This window comes from Sarcophilus harrisii, chromosome 1 (assembly GCF_902635505.1).
Source record: "Sarcophilus harrisii chromosome 1, mSarHar1.11, whole genome shotgun sequence".
NCBI lineage: Eukaryota > Metazoa > Chordata > Mammalia > Dasyuromorphia > Dasyuridae > Sarcophilus > Sarcophilus harrisii.
This window is the reverse complement of record NC_045426.1, coordinates 90842257-90860228: the sequence shown is the minus strand read 5'-3', so window position 1 is coordinate 90860228 and position 17972 is coordinate 90842257. Positions and strand designations below refer to the sequence as shown.

Sequence of the window (17972 nt, the reverse complement as noted above, 5' to 3'; positions counted from 1 at the left end):
ATTTGCTTTTGGGGAGGAGTAGGGGTAATGTCTTTTTGTTGCTGACTCCCATACAGTATTGCAAACCTCTGTCCATAATTCTTGAGTTACTTTCTATCAAATCTCATCCTTTAAATCTATTCATCAACTCCACTTCGTAGTCATTAAGGATATTATTTATTTATTTATTTATTATTATATTTATTTTTTTTAATAGCCTTTTATTTACAGGATATATACATGGGTAACTTTACAGCATTAATAATTGCCAAACCTCTTGTTCCAATTTTTCACCTCTTACCCCCCCCACCCCCTCCCCTAAATGGCAGGATGACCAGTAGATGTTAAATATATTAAAATAGAACTTAGATACACAATAAGTATACATGACCAAAACATTATTTTGCTGTACAAAAAGAATCAGACTCTGAATTATTGTACAATTAGCTTGTGAAGGAAATCAAAAATGCAGGTGTGCATAAATATAGGGATTGGGAATTCAATGTAATGGTTTTTAGTCATCTCCCAGAGTTCTTTTTCTGGGTATAGCTAGTTCAGTTCATTACTGCTCCATTAGAAATGATTTGGTTGATCTCGTTGCTGAGGATGGCCTGATCCATCAGAACTGGTCATCATCTAGTATTGTTGTTGAAGTATATAATGATCTCCTGGTCCTGCTCATTTCACTCAGCAAGGGATATTATTTAGGTCATACCTATATGGTCTGATGTCATCTCTTTTATTTTAGTACTGTCCATTTGGTTTCTTGGCAAAGACATTGAATTGGTTTGCCATTTCCTTCACCTTTTGGCTGACCTCTGTATCTTGGGTAATTACACCACATTGTTCATGTCCTTCTGCCATTAGATAAAGACAATAATAGAGGGGGTGGGGCATTCCTAAACTATCAGATGACTTTTTGGCTACATTAATGATAGTTTTCAGCTTACTGCATTTTAATGATCAGTACATTTGTTATTTTCACATTCATTTTAAACAACAGTGGCCTTGTAAGAAGTAGTAAATCTCTAGAGTTCAAGGATACCGTCTGAAGGAGCTTTGTTAAGAGTATTCTTCACTCCTGAATTTCAGAGTTCTCTTGAAAAAGGCAATGATAACTTACATTATCTGCCTCAGAGTGCAGTTATGAGAATTTAACCAGGAAACACTGTTGAAATGTAAATTGGTTAGGGATTTGGTTTTCCCTTTATAGAGTTCTTTTTTACTTCATCTTCTAGTACTCATATATACAATTTATATTATAAAGCACTTTTTCGTTTATTGTTTTGTAATTATTATATGGCATGTATAGTCATTTCCTCCAAAAGACAAACATTTCAAGGATAAAAGACCATTTACTATTTTTTAAAAAGTGTTTCACACCCCCTCTAACTCTCTCCCCCACCAACAAAAAACTTAATACACTGTTATATAGTCATCAAAATGAGGATGTCCCAGTTCTTAATTGGGGACTTAATTGGGGAGACTACTTAATAAAGAGAGAAATGATACTTTATCAGGATCCAAAGATAATAAAGTAAACTTGATAAAAAGTAAGAATAACTTGCTTGCCTGTGACTTTTCTTATGTTATCTCTCAAACTCTTAGATTCATACTACTATGAATCTTTAATGATAAACAAATTATTTGACAAAAATAATACTATCATTCAACACTATATAATTGTATAAAATATATACATTTAACAAAAGTGCAACAGAATATTTATCTTTGATTTTCCTACCTGCTCTAGCCACACACAATTCTCTGTATGGCTACAGAAAAAGAAGTGATTGAGACCATTACCAGTTCATTTTATTTAACTTTAACAAAACTTTCAGTGCTGGTCAGTAATTTTATTCACCTAGTGGGCTAAAAAAAGAATTGCCTACCATTCAAAACTTTTTATCTACTATGTACTTCATTCTCACCCCACACTTTCAGCAGATGACCTCATTTTTTCTTTAAATAACAGTGCTTTGGGGGGGTTTCCCACCTCTCAGTCTCAAAATTTCTCTCACTCTATACTCATTCAACAAATATACCAACAGTGCAACACATTGTGGAGGAATATAAAGACAACACTGTTCCTTAACCTTGTGAAATATAGTCAATGATGTAAGACATATCCATAAATAACTTACATACAAGGTTGGCTGTGAAAGTACAGGAAGGTTGTGGTATTTCAGAAGGAAAGATAGAAATGATTTTAAAAATCAGAAAGAAGAATATGTAAAATCTTTAAAAGAAACTAAAGCATCTTGACACATCCAGAAAAACTTTAAATCTACAGTGGATTGTCTAGAACTTTTGAATACAGAAAACAATGTATTGGTTAAGAAAATTCATTGCCACCAGAAAAAAACCTAAAAATACCAAAAAACCATATGTTATTCAAATTAGAAGGTATTGAATGATTAAATTTTATAAGCAGCCAGGAAAACAACACTTTTACATATGAAGGAAAGACAATTGTAAGAACTTGGGTTTAGTTCCAATGGATTTGTGATGGAGAGAGCCATCTGCACTCAGAGAGAGGATTGTAGAGTTTGAATGGGGATCACAACATAATGTTTTCACTTTTTAAAAATTTGTTTACATTTTGTTTTCTTTCTCATTTTTGGTGATTTTTTTTTGTGTGTGTAGCATGATAATTGTGGAAATATGTATAGAAGAATTGTACATGTTTAACATACATTGGATTACTTGTTGCCTAGGGATGAGGGTGGAGGGAAAGAAGGGAGAAAATTTGGAACAGGGTTTTGCAAGGGTGAATGTTGAACACTATGCATATGTTTTGAAAGTAAAAAGCTTAAAAAAAATAGAATAAGGAAAAAAAAGAACTTAGGATCATTCTGCATTTATGAGAATTTGCAGAAAAAAATGCAGTAGTAAATTCTAAAATACAAAGTCATTCAAACTACAACCCATTTTAATGCAATCATCATCAGCAACAAAATTGAAGGGAAGTTTTACTCTGAAGATTGCATCTGAATTAATTTTTTTTTCAATAGTTTCTTGGATTAAAAAACTTTTATTGGTTTTGCTACGTAGAAATGATATGGTCATTTTGGACATATTTCATATTTTTCTCCAAAGTATATTTGGGAAGATTTATATGATTTGTGTCCATTGTAGTAAGTAGAAGTAAGAGAAAATTGACACAATATTGACACTGTCCAATAAATCAGTGTTAAAAAAAAATATTAGAATGTTTACCAATGCAATGGTCAGGATTCTATTTTAGAGTATCGATGGTGAAACATGTCTTCTTCCATTAAGTACAGAGGTAGTAAACTATAGGTATGGAATGAGGCATGTACTGTTAGGGCAAATGTCTAGTTATTTTATTTAACCATATTTTCTTCTCAAAGAGATTTTGGGTGATGGGATAGGAATGATGGTCATTGGGAAGTAACATTAATGTTTTAAAAAATTGATGAATGAGGCAGGTAGGGTGTACCAGCCCTGAAGTCAGGAGGACCCCAGTTCAAATCTGACCTCACACACATGGCACTTCCCAGCTGTGTGATCCTGGGCAAATCATTTAACCCCAATTGCCTCAGAGGGGAAAAAAAATATTGATGACATTAATTTACAAAATAAAAGTATGCCAATCCTTAGCTCCACTATCTATATACTATTTTTTCTCCTTCCCAACTTCATGAATCATGTTCATAGGGAATGTGTTCTGATTGGAGAATTGGAGTATATGTGGTAAATAAGTTTGTATTTCTTTCTTGATAGGCCTGTTTCTATTCTTTGTTATACTTTTCCATTAGAGAATGCATATTATTAGTCATATTATAGATTCTGAATTTCAGACCTTGATCTGATATAGTACAACAAATATTTTTTCTCAATTTGTTTTTTCTTTTAACTCTGGAATGATTGCTCTTTGCTGTATAGTCTATTTTGTAATAAAATATTTTGCATTTAATTATTTCTGCTATGATAAAAATGTCCTTTTTCTCCACATTTGTTTTCCTTCCCAATTTAGCAAGTAATCTGATACAGGCTATACATTTATAGTAATTTTAAACAAATTTCCATATTAGTCATGAATGAGACTGATTGGATGAAGTATTTCTCAGTATTGTCACATGATCCAGAAATGGGACCTTGGGAGGTCATTTGATCTCTGGAGGGATGAACTTTGAATCTGGAGATACAGGAAGTTGCAGAAAGTGACTTGACCTGTGGGAGGCAACCAGCATTGGTGACCATTAGTCAAGGATGGTTACGTACTTTTAGTCTATCCAATGGGAAGGCTGGAATCTTTTGCTTTTAAACCCTGGACAAGCTGGAAGCTGATCAGGTTCCAGGAGCACATGTTCCAGGCGTGCATGGCTGGAGTTAGGATGGCTCCCGGTGTGTCTGATCCTCTCCCTGCAGGGATTATAAATGCTTTCTCTTTGTACCTGATGATGTCTCTGATTAGTTAATTGGATTGGGAAGGGGGTCTTGCACCTGATCTGTCCCACATAGTCATGTTGTGAAAGAAAAATCAGACCAAATTGGGGAAAAACGACAAGAAAGAAAAAGTAAATTAAAAAAAAAATGGTGAAAATGGAATGCTTCTATCTGCATTTAGTCCTTAGTTCTCCTTTGGATGGTATTTTCTATCTCGATTCTGTCGGAATTGTCTTGGATCATTACATTGCTGAGAAGAGCCAAATCTTTCGTCGTTGATCATCACATAATTTTGCTCTTACTGTGTAAAATGTTCTCTTGGTTCTTTCCAGGTTTTTCTAAAATTGGCCTGGGTGAGCCCCGGGGGAAGTTTATTGGTTTTGTTTTTGTTCCCCTCCCCTCTACCCCCATCCTCCAGCCCTCCAATCAGAGAGTCATAGGATACTTTAAGGGTAGTGAAGAGGCATGAACACCAATTATGATTTGATTTTCTAGGATAATGAGTTACCTGATGGAAAGATTTCCTTGAATCATGATGAACTGACTGCTGTTCCCTCATCTTGGTTTTATTTTCCTTCATAACTGTATTCCTTTATTCCTCTTCTCCCCCCATTCTCTCCTTGCCTGCTTCCTAGTTGAGTTTAATATAAGGTTCTTGTCTGTTACTCTTACACCCCCCCCCCTTTTTTTTTCTTGTTTCTATATTCTTTTTAGGAACTTAATGGTGGGAAATTGAAAGTTCTACCTCCTTCCTTTCTACACTTAACATTTTTTTTCCTTTATCTTCCTCTTTTTAGACTTCTCAAAACAGAACAAATTTAGAGCCTGTCTCTCTCTCTCTCTCTCTCTCTCTCTCTCTCTCTCTCTCTCTCTCTTTTTAATAAAAAATTGTCAGTGTACTTTGTAGACATTAAAGTTCTAAAAAGACACTTGTATTTTCCCCCATTGGAATATTATTACTTCTTTATCATACAACTCCTTCCAGTTACTCAAAATTTTTTTTTTAACCTTTCTAGGTTTCTATTGACTTTTATGTTTGCCTTTCATAGTTAATACTCAGGCTCTCCTCCTTTCTTGAAAGTCCTATCCATAAAAAGTCAAATTCTCCCTCCCTTCCCTCCCCAAGGGTTGTACTTACTTTTGAAGAGCAAGTTATTTTTGATTGTAAAACTTATATTTATTTGGCTTTTTGGAGTACTATTGATGGATTCTTTGTAATTTTTACTTTGACCTTTGGTTCTAATAGTTGTAAGCAGTTTAAATTTAGGATTTTTTTGAGAGCATCCATTCTTTCTTAAATTATGATTTTCAGAAAGTCTAATGATTTTTATATGATTATTTTTGACCTGTTTTCCAAGACAGTTGTTTTTGATAGAAGGTACTTGTCATTTCCTTCTATTTTTTTAGCCTTTTAATTTTGTTCTAATGATTTTTGCTTGTTGATTGATATTGATATTTATATTAACACATGTTAAAACAGATTGCAGCCAAGAATAGAATCTATATCACATCATTGGAACCTATACTCGGATCATCTTTGTTGACTTGGAAAGCAACCTTTTAGATTAGTGACCAGACTACCTTGCTGTACTGTCACTAAGGCCACAGTTTTTCATCTTGCTGATATGGTTATTATGTCATACTATATCATATGCTGTGATGAATCAGATTATGACAAAACTTATAGGATCATACATTTAATGTTGGGAAAGACTTTAAAAACCACTGAATCCCATCTATTCATTTTACAGATGAAGAAACTAAGGTGGTTATTTGATATAATAAATATATGTCTAAGGTGGGATCTGAAACAGTATCAAGTTTCTGTCTACTGATCTTTTCCTTTTTTAAGTATTTGCAAGCCATTTATTTAGAAATCTGTTGTAGAATTCTCAAGTTGATTAGAAAGGTTATCTGCTAAATATATATATCTAAATAAGTATTACTTTGACTCAGAACCTTGTTTACTTCTCTTCTTTCTGTACATCATTAAATTTTATGCATATGGGTATTCGGGACAACTTAGAAGTTGATTTCTTTGCCCGAGAATGGAAAGGCAAGGTCTCTAGTGCCATCTTGTCCCATTTCATAGAGCATGGGTAGTGAATGTCTAGCCTGAAGTTTGAATAAGACTTGTAAAATCAATTGCTAAGGCAACTGTAGCTGATGATGAGCTGAAAGCTAGGTACAACAACCTCCTACTGTGCATGAGTTCCATAAGTTGATAATTTTGTATGGCCTGCAAATGATGTTTTAAATATCCAAATGGCTCTTGGCAAGAAAAAGAAAAAAAAAAGTTTCTCTCCTCTATCCTGGAGGAAGGTGCTCTAGGATTTGGAGGGCTAGTAGCAACAAGGATTTAATTCACTCGAAAGGATGTTTGTTACATCACTAGAAAGTACAGTGTTATGGTGAACTTTCCCATAGCAGATTTCTCTTTACTTTCTTTGTCCAGCAGTGGTCCCTGAATAGGACAAAGCCCTCTGTTCTCTCTTTGGGAATACCAACTGGGAACAATGTTTCTGAACTGATGATACATTGCCAATAATTGAAGGAAGATTACTATCCCAAACACATGCTTCATTTTCATGTATACTTTAGGGTAATGACCCTACTTATTTCCTTTTTGGGATTGTGACTCTAGGGTACAGTGAAAGAAAGAATAATACAGATGGAAGTTTGGCAAGAAAGAGTATGTGTTTAGTCTGGCCTTTTTCTTGTTTCTGTTTCCCCCTCTCCCTCCTCCCCAAAGTGTATTGTTTATGCTGCCATCACAGTATCCCTTTCAGGCCAGGAGCAAGAGGCCCATTATTTAAGAAGTGCTGTGGTTCTAAGGACTGGTCTTGGGAAAGGGCAAAGAGCTGATTGATAGAGTCTTCCTTGAAACTTTTACACTTGAACAATTCTTGGCCCTCTTTTGTCAAGGCTCCCAAAGAAAGTGATTGCTATAAAATAAATATTAAAGAATTCACATCTATTGTCCACATTGTTAGTCTTCAGTAAATGTTCACTGATACTAAATACCTGCATTTATTCTGTCTGCTTTAATTTTCACTTATATGTCGAGTTCAGAACAGGAGGCAGTGACTTTAATTTTTATAATAATGAAAAAGTTAGATTTTTCCATAATTTTCTATAATATGGAAAATGGGAAAAGTTAGATGTTTCCGTACTCACTGAATAGACTAAATTTCTTCCCAGAACATCATGGCTCAAGCTACCTTCTTATTTTGTTCATTTGTTTGACTTGGAACAGGATGAAATGTTATGAAGTATTCTTGATCCTGTTTGAAGTATTATCAGTAATATGTAGAAGTTAAACTGTTGATTAAATCCTTCCTTTCCATAGTAACTAGGGACCTGTATAATATGTTTTATTTCTTGGGATCTTGAGAAAAAAGTTAGTTCTGTAGTTTGAATGTTAGTAATTGAATCAATTTAAGCCCTTTAACTTGGAAGAGAAGCAGGGGAGTAGGGAGGTGGGATGGGTGAAAATCATCTGGTTGATCAGTATTTAATCTCATAGGAATTACCTCTCATAGCCATAGTAACCATTTCAAACCTTCTGTTTCTACTTTTGACATTATTTTCTGACCTTATTTCCTACTTTGGTTATCTGGGGCAGATTATTTTCATCCATTCTTTCCTATGTTGAGCTCCTTCTTTAACTTCTTTTCACTGTCAGACTTGAATTAGTAGTTTGTATGAGTTGCTTGGCTTTTGCCTCTACAATTGAAACTGCTTTCTGAGATCATTAGCCAGTGAATCCTTGTCAGTTGCATATCAATAAATGCCTCTCTGTTCTATGTATGTTTTGTCTTCTGCTTTATTTTTCTTTTATGTACTCTTCTCTGATTTTATCTATTTCCATGACTGGTTGGCTCCCACATCTAATTTCTAATTTTTCCTAAAACCTAAAACGAATGTCTTGTATCTTTCTTCCCTTTCACTGCCATGCTTTCTCACAATACTATGCTTTTATTTCCTTGATTCCCAATAATTTTCATCTTCTATGTTTTTATTTCTAATTTTTCCATTCTGCTGAAATTAGTTTCTCCAGTGTTACAAATACTTTTAAAATTATTTCATTCAGTGATCCCATTCTCCTTTGATTTCCCTTTGTAACTTTGGGCATTTGTGATCTCTGTGGTCTATTAAATAGTCTCTTTTTTTGGCTTCCATGATACTGCTATTTTCCTCATGCTCATCTTTCTGATTCTTCTCAGTTGAATTTGCTGCATCATCTCTTTCTCCGTTCTTGGTCAGGCAACCAAAAATGATGAGGTTCGGTGCATGGCAGAGAGTTGTGTGAACCCCCTTTTGTTGGCGCAGGTCCTTTGTAAAATAATTTACGAACCTGAAAAGTTAAACTGGCAAAAGAAGTTTATTGGCAGTGGGAAGTCAGCTTTTTGCTAGGAGGCTGACTTCCTTAGTGGCAAGGTTCCAACAGAGAAGTAAAGGTTTAGCAGAGAAGTCCTGACAGAGAGAGATAAAGTTCCTGTGAGAGAAATTCCCTAGTAGAGAAATCCTGACAGAGAGGTAAAGAGGGGTATAGTCCTGTTAGGGAAATGTGTGAGAGAGACAAAGAGAGGTTAACGCTGAAAAGAGAATGTCTTTTCAGTGGGCAGAGTCCCTTGCAGGTAGCTATGTCTTAGCATGATTCCTGCTTTGGCCTCTCTGCAAGGAATTGAGTCCAGTTGCCTCTTTTTATAATTGAAACTTTAGCTAGGAGCTGGGTGCAGTTTGAGTTGAAATCAAACCAGGAATTTTATTAATTGAATAGAAATTTCAATTGAACGAGGTCACTATCCTCAGGGCTAGATTTCCAGTGGAAGGGACAGCTTACAGGGAGTGGTTGAGCCAATTTTCAGCTCAATAGAGGTCATAGAAATCTAATCTTCAGTTTGTGCTGAGTAGGAGTGGTCCTGGACTCAACTAGTCCCACCAAGATAAGCAGAATAAAAGCACTTTATCTTGATTCCCTAGGGTGAGTATTTCAGGGGAGAGCTTCTCCAAGAGTTCGAGGAGTTTCTCAAGCATTCCCTCCAAGTCGGAGAGAGAGAATTTTGGGGCTCCCCTCGTCAGAAGACTCAAAAATGATTTTAAAAATCAAGAGAAGTAAAGGAAAAATTGGAAAGAGAAATGAGAATGATACAAAAAAAGGAAAGAAAAAAAAAGAAAAAAGTCAATAGTTTGAAGAAAATAACACCTTAAAAACATTAGACCAAATTGCAAAATAGTTACCAAAAAAACAAACAAAAAAAAAAATCCTAAGGAGAATTCATTGAAAAGGAGAACTGGCCAAATGGAAAAAGAACTGGCCAAAAATTCACTAAAGAAAAAAATTCAAAAAGTAGAATTGGCCAAGTGGAAAAATTGGCTCACTGAAAGAAATAATTCCTTAAAAATTGAAATTGGTCAAGTAAAAGCTAATGATTGCATGAGACATTAAGAAACAGAAAACCAAAAGAAGGAAAGAAGACAATGTGAAATATCTTATTTTTTTATTATAACTTTTTATTGACAGATCATATGCATGGGTAATTTTTTACAACAATATCCCTTGCACTCACTTCTGTTCCGACTTTTCCCTTTCCTCCCTCCACCCCCTCCACTAGATGGAAGGCAGTTTTATACATGTTAAATATGTTACAGTATATCCTAAATACAATATATGTGTGCAGAACCATACAGTTCTCTTGTTGCACAAGAAGAATTGGATTCAGAAGGTAAAAATAACCTGAGAAGAAAAACAAAAAATGCACACAGTTCAATGTGAAATATCTTATTGGAAAAACTGACCTGAAAATAGATACAGGGGAGATAATTTAAAAATTATTGGACTACGTGAAAGTCATGATCAGAAAAGGATCCTAAATATTTTTCAAGAAATTATCAAGGAAAACCAGCCTGATATTCTAGAACCAGAGAATGAAATAGAAATTGAAATAATCTACAGATCATCTTCTGAAAAAGATCTCAAAATGTAATCTCCCAAGAGTTTTCCAAATTCTAGAGCTCCTAGGTTATGGAGAAAATACTGCAAGCAACCAGAAAGAAACAATTAGGGTATCTTGGAGCAACAGGTGGGATAACATAAGACTTAGTAGCTTCTATATGAAAGGATTAGAAGGCTTAGAATATGATATTCAGGAGGGCAGAGGAACTAGGATCACAACCTAGAGCTAGGATTTCAACCAAAAATCATTTACCCAGAAAAACTGAGAATAATTGGGGGAGTGGGGGAAGAATGGATATTTAATGAAATAGAAGACTTTAAGCATTCTTGATGAAAAGACCATAGCTGAATAGAAAATTGGACTTTCAAATACATGACTCAAGAGAAGTATAAAAAAGTAAACAAGAAAGAGAAATCACAAAGAACTTAATAAGGTTAAAGTCTTTACATTCCTACATAGGAAGATGATGATACTTAATTACTAAGAAAAACTTTCTCATGGCGGTTAAAAGGAGTATAATGTAGAGGATACAGGTGTTAGTTGAATGTGAAAGGGTGATAGCTAAAAAAAATAAAATTAACCATTAAGAGAGGAATGTATTGGGAGAAAGGCAAAAGGAGAGTCTATGTAGAATGGAATAAATTATCTCATATAAAAGAGGCAAGAAAAACACTTTTGCAGTGGAGGGGAAGAGAAGAAAGGTAAAGGGAAGTGAGTAAATCTTATTAGCGTCAGAATTGGTTCAGAGAGGGAATAACATACACACTCAACTGGGTATGGAAATTTATCTTACCCTACATGAAAGTAAGAGGGAAAAGGAAATAAAAGGGGAGAAGGGTTGACAGAAGGGAGGGGAGATTGGGAGTGAGGGTAGTCAGAAGCATATACTTATAATGGAGGCTGGGGGGAATGGAGTGAGAATAGAATAAAAAAGGGGAAAATACAGTTAGCAATCATAATATAATTTTTGAAGTAAATTTCTCTTATAAAGGCCTCATTTTTCAAAATATGGAGAACTGAGTTAAAATAAAAATGAGAGCCATTTCCCTATTGATAAATCATCAAAAATATGAATCCTTTTGAGATGAAGTAATTAAAACTATATATGAAAAAAGACTCTAAAACACTATTGATTGGAGAAATGTAAATTAAGACAATTCTGAGGTACTATTTCATACCTGTTAGATTAGCTAATAAAACAGAATAGGAGAATGACAAATATTGCAGGGGATGAGGAGAAAAATGAGACATTAATATATTGTTGGTGCAGTTGTGACCTGATCCAGCCAATCTGTAATTTGAAACTATTCCTAAAGGGCTATAAGCTATGCATATACCCTTTGTCCCAGTAATACACTACTAGATCAGTATCCAAAAATAGATGAAAAAGATCTACTTGTGCTTTTTTTTTTAATGCAAAATATTTCTATAAAAGTCATGTTGCAAAAAAAGAAAGAAAAAGAAAACATAGATTCCTTCCTAAATCTCCCTACTCCCAAAACAAACAAACCCTCAAGGGTTAAAAAAAAAAAATGCTTCATTCTATATTCAGACACAATCAATTCTTTTTTTAGGTATGGATAGGATTTTTCATCATAAGTCCTTCAGAGTAGTCTTGGAGCATTGTATTTCTGGGGATAGCAAAGTCATTCATAGGTGATCATTTCATAATATTGCTGTTAACTTTGTACATAATACATTTCACTGTGTGTTAGCTCATGGAGGACTTTCCAGGTTTTTTTGAGATCATCCTGCTCATTTCTTATAGAACAATAATAATCCATCATAGTCACATATTACAATTTATTCAGCCATGCCCCAACAGAGACATCCATTCAAATTCCATTTCTTTGCCCTAAGAAAAGAGCTGTTATAAATATTTTTGTACGTATAGATCCTTTTTCTTTTTTGTTCCCTTTTTAAAAATCTCTTTTAGGATATATGCCTAGTAGTGGAATTGTTAGATCAAGGAGTATGCATGATTTTATAGTTCTTTGGGCATAGATAGTATCTTTTGATCATTTATCAATTGGGGAATGACTTTTTTTTTTTTTTAAATAAATTTGACTTAGTTTCCTATATTTTTTGGAAATGAGACTTTTATCATTGAAATTTGCTCAAATTCTTTTCACAATTATTATTGCTAACTGTATTTCCTGTCCTTATTCTATTCTTTCTTCCTTTTTACCCTATCTCTCCTCAAAATTGTTTTGCATCTGACCATCCCCTTCTCCAATGTGCCCTCTCTTTTATCACCCTCCCCTTATCATATTCCCTTCCTCTCTTATAAAAGGACCTATTTATACAAAAAACTTTTATCTTTTCTGTTGGCAAAGAATTAAAAATTGTAGGGATGCCTATCATCAATTGTGAAATAGATGAATAAATTGTAGTGTGTGATTATGATGGAATACTGTGGTTCTGTAAGAAATGATGAACATGCTCTCAGATAAACTTAGAACGTCCTTCGTGAACTCATGCAAAATGAAATGTATTAAGTACAAAGTAATGGCAATGTTGTGGGCTGAGAATGACTTTGCTGTTTTCAGTAATGCAATGATCCAAGGCTACTCTGAAGGATTTCCGGTAAAAAATGCTGTCCATCCCTAGAGAAAGAACTGAGGGTGTCTGAATGTAGATTGAGGCATAGTTTTTTCTTGAGGTTTTTTTTTTTTTTTTTTTTTGGTCTGTATTTTCTTTGGAAATATGTTTTATGTGATTAAACATGTATAATCTATATTAAATTGCTTGCCTTGTCAATAAGGGGGGGGGGGAGGAAGGAAAAGAACTTGGAACTCAAAGTTTTAAAGATGAATGTTAAAAATTGCTTTTACTTGTAACTGGGGAAAATAAAATACTAAACAACAATAAAAACCCCATCCTGACTCTTCTTCTCAGACGCTTTCTACCTCTTCTTCCAATCATTCTCTTTTTCATATTACCCATGAATTTGCTTTGTACATATTGTATCACCCTCACCTCCAATAGACTGCAAGGTCCTTTATCAGATTGTGAATCTGGCTCTACATCATGGTTCATTGGAAGGTACTTGAGCTAGAGAAAAATATTTATTTCCACCATTTCTTGTTGATGGAGCAATGTGATGTGATTTAAAAAACAAACAGAAAGGGGCAGCTAGGTGGTGGCACAGTGAAGTCAGAAGGACCTGAGTTCAAATCTGGTCTCAGACACTTAAACACTTCCTAACTGTGACCCTGGGCAAGTCACTTAACCCCAATTGCCTCAGCAAACAAAACAAAACAAAGCCCAGAAAACCAGTGTTGGTATCTAAAGACCAAAGTTCAAGTTCTGCCTCTAATGGTGATTTTAAACAAATTAATTGTCTTAATTGTCAGTTTTCCCCCTTTAAAGCTGGGGTTATATTCCTTTATTTCGTGGGTTGTGCATAGAGGAAGTGTATCATCAGAAAAGGAGATGGCCAGTTTTTGGTGTGTGTGTGTGTGTGTGTGTTTTTCCCCAAAAAAGCAAGGAATGTATGTCCTGCAACAGTGTGTGTGTGATATAATATAGAAAGACCTAAAGAAACAGATTGGCCAAATAAGTTGGAATTTAATTTTTTTAATAAACTGGAAAATTAGACAGAATTAAAGAGTGATTAGGAACTTTATAAGAGCTATTTTCTCTAAAACCTTGATTAGTTATTCAGTTGATTAACCTTTTCAAATATCTTAAGACCCTAAGCCCCTAAATCATGAGACCAATTTCAGTAGCAATATATGACTGCCAGCCTACTTAATATTAATTCTGATTTGTAGCCAGCCATTTCAGTTCTAGACAGTTAGCTACTTAATGCCTATTCTCTGCTAATTGGGTTATTTCTCTTTTCCCTTTTGTCCCCTCTAGATCCTTTTCTGTGGATGGTATTTAATATCAGTGCCACCCACTGTGTACCTGGCTAACTGCCTGTTGGAATTTCGGAATGGCAACAAGGTGACATGAGCTGAGAATGACCCTGACTGAAAAGCTGCGTGACAAGATATCGCGGGCATTTTATAGCCATGGGCTTTTTTGTGCATCCTACCCTATTCCTATCATTCTCTTCACTGGCTTCTGTATCTTAGCCTGTTGGTAAGTCTCATTGTGAAAGTAATCATCTTTATTACCTGAATTTTTTTTCCCCCTGAGACAATTGGGATTAAGTGACTTGCCCAGGGTCACACAGCTGTGTCTGAGGCCAGATTTGAACTCGGGTCCTCCTGACTTCAGGGCTGGTGCTCTATCCACTGCACCACTTAGCTGCTCCTATTACCTGGATATTTAATAATTATTTCTTTTTTGATCTTGATTGTCTCTAACGAGTTGCATTTATTTGAGATTTCTTTGTTTCACCTTACACCCTTGCTGTCATGTGGTTTGTACATAAGTCATCTGGAACTTAATAAGGAATCTCTTTGAGAGAGTAAATTTGTTCTCTCTTACCTCTAGAACTATATATAGAACCTCCATTGAATCATTTAAAACCCTTCGTAATTTATCTCCAACCTGTGATGGGGTGGAGTGCAAATTACTTGTGACAATAATTTTGATGTGGTTTCATTTTATTGTAGCAAGAGATCATGCATGTTTGCTTCTCACTGGGCTGAATCAGAATGTCTTAAGATTAGATGAAACTGATTAAGCGGGTTTCTTCACCTTAAATTAGTGTTTTAACAACCAGATTTCAGTTCACGTACACATTTCATTGCTTGGGTTGTGTTTTTATTTCTGTGGTTTTAAAAAACGGATATTATCCTAAGGAAATATACAAAAATAGCTTACAGAACACATTTAAATGATTGACAGATAGTTTTTTCCAATGTATTCTAGTCTTGATTTTAGCACACAACGTCTCAATGGAGCTTTCATAAGTTGAGCTTCTAGACTGAAGTATAAGTATCTCCAATTCTTGGATAAATTTCTTAAAAAAAAAATTTTTTTTTAAAGCTTTTTATTTTCAAAACACGTGAATAGTTTTCAACATTCACCTTTGCAAAACTTTGTGTTCTAAAATTTTTTTCTCCCTCTTTTCTCCCAGATGGCAAGTAATTTATTATATATTAAACATATTCTTCTATACATATTTCTGCAATTATCATGCTGCACAAGAAAAATCAGATAAAAAAGGAAAGAAAACAAAATGCAAGCAAATAAACAACAAAAAAAGTGAAAATACTATGTTGTGATCCATACTCAATCCCTGTAATCCTCTCTCTGGGTGCACATGGCTCTATCACAAAACCATGGGAACTGGTCTGAATCACCTTGCTGTTGAAAAGAGCCATGGCCATCAGAATTGATTATCAAATAATCCAGTTGTTGCTATGTACAATGTTCTCTTGCTTCTACTCACTTCACTTAGCATCAATTCGTGTAAGTCTCCTCAGGCCTTTCAAAAATCATTGGATAATTTCTTAACCTTCCATGATATTTGGCACAATGCAAAGTCATGTTGCAAATGTGCAATATAATTTTGGAGTTTTTGTATTCCAATGTAAATCTTAATTCTTCAGTATATCAATATAGTTACCAGAATCCATCATCTCAATAAACCAGTTTTTCTATAATCTTGTAAAAAATAACATAAACCAACATCTTAACATCATATTCCATAATAAATTCACAATGTATATTCATCTTATTAATGATCATGAAAATTTTTTATGAAAATTATTGAAAATTTTTTCAATGAAAAAATTAAAAGGAAGACGATGATATACTTTTTTTTCCTTTATATTCATTTATTTGTTTTTATTGTTATAGCTTTTTATTTACAAAATATATGCTTGGGTAATTTTTCAGCATTGACCCTTGCAAAACCTTCTGTTCTAACTTTTCCCCTGCTTCCCCCCACCCCCTCCTCCAGATGGCAGGTAGACCAATACATGGTAAATCCATACAGTTATTTTGTTGCACAAGAAAAATCAGACTTAGAAATAAGGTAAAATTAACCTGAGAAGGAAATCAAAAATGCAAGTGGACAAAACCAGAGGGATTGGAAATACTATGTTGTGGTTCATGCTCATTTCCTAGAGTTCTTTCGCTGGGTGTAACTGGTTTTCTTCATTATTGAACAAATGGAACTGATTTGGTTCATCTCATTGTTGAAGAGAGCCAAGTCCATCAGAATTGATCGTCATATAGTATTATTGTTGAAGTATATATAATGATCTCCTGGTTCTGCTCATTTCACTCAGCATCAGTTCGTGTAAGTCTCTCCAGGCCTTTCTGAAATCATCCTGCTGGTCATTTCTTACAGAACAATAATATTCCATAATATTCATATACCAGAATTTATTCAGCCATTCTCCAATTGATGGGCATCCATTCAATTTCCAGTTTCTAGCCACTATAAAAAGGGCTGTCACAAACATTTTTGTACATACAGGTCCCTTTTCCTTCTTTAAGAGCTCTTTGAGATAGAAGCCCAGTAGTAATCAAAGGGTATGCACATTTTGGTAAGTTTTTGAGCATAGTTCCAAATTGCTCTCCAGAATGGCTAAATGTATTCACAATTCTACCAACAATATATCAGTGTTCCAATTTTCCCATAACACCTCCATCATTCAGCATTATCTTTTCCTGTCATCCTAGCCAATCTGAGAGGTATGTGAGTGGTATCTTAGAGTTGTCTTAATTTGCATTTCTCTGATTAATAATGACTTGGAGCATCTTTTCATATGGCTAGAAATAGTTTCAATTTCTTTATATGAAAATTGTCTGTTCATAACCTTTGACCATTTAGCAATAAGAGAATGGCTTGATTTCTTATACATTAGAGTTAATTCTCTATATATTTTGAAAATGAGGCCTGAGATAATATACTTTTCACAGTTATGATTAAGAGATGTATTCTAAATTAAACAATGGATAGAGGCAATTGCAAAGCATAAACTTTGTTGAAATCAAAAATTTTCTATACAAAATTAATGCATCTAGGAGAAAAAAAAGAAATGTTCAAGTGGGCAATATTTTTCTTTGTTTTTCTCGAATATTTTGGGTGTGGTTTTAAAAGTATCCAAAATGCATAGACAGCTAACAAAAATACAGGAGACCAAAAGCTATTCTTCTCAGATAAATGAGCAAAGGATATGAACAAATTTCTGGGGAGGAAAAAAAAAAAAAGAATTGTATGCCATTAGCAAACATATGCTCCAAATAGCTAATAATAGAAATTTTTTAAAAATTCGGAACTCCTTACACTCAACAAATTGACATAAAAATGATGAGAATAATTAATGTTGGGTAGTAGTTAAGAACTAATGCATTGTTTGTGGATCTTTGAATTAATATGGTTATTTTGGAGTTATGCAAGTTAAATGGGGAAAATGATGTCTATATCTTTTGCCTCAGATATATCTTTCATGGAGATCATTGATAAAAAGGAAGTTCTCATATTGATCAAAATATTTAGAGCAAGACTAATTTTTCTTAGAGCAGGACTTCTTGTGGAAGCAAAAAACTGGAAACAAAATGGTGCCCATTGATTGGAGGATGGCTAAAATAAATTATTTATCTATCTTTACCTATCTACCTATCTATCTATGAATGTAATGGAATATTAATGTGTTGTAAGAAATGATGAATATCAGTACTGAGAAATATAGAAAGATTTAGATGAAC

At 34.2% G+C, this 17972-nt stretch overlaps 1 protein-coding gene across 2 annotated transcripts in view; it reads left to right on the top strand.

The window, feature by feature from the left end:
• Positions 1-17972, top strand: part of SCAP (SREBF chaperone) — an 89690-nt gene that overhangs the window by 28130 nt on the left and 43588 nt on the right. For both annotated transcript variants that reach the window (XM_031960782.1, XM_031960772.1), the window contains exon 2: positions 14217-14441. In XM_031960782.1, coding sequence (XP_031816642.1) covers positions 14320-14441 — 122 coding nt within the window. In that variant the 5' untranslated portion in view covers positions 14217-14319. The remainder of the gene's footprint in view (positions 1-14216; positions 14442-17972) is intronic.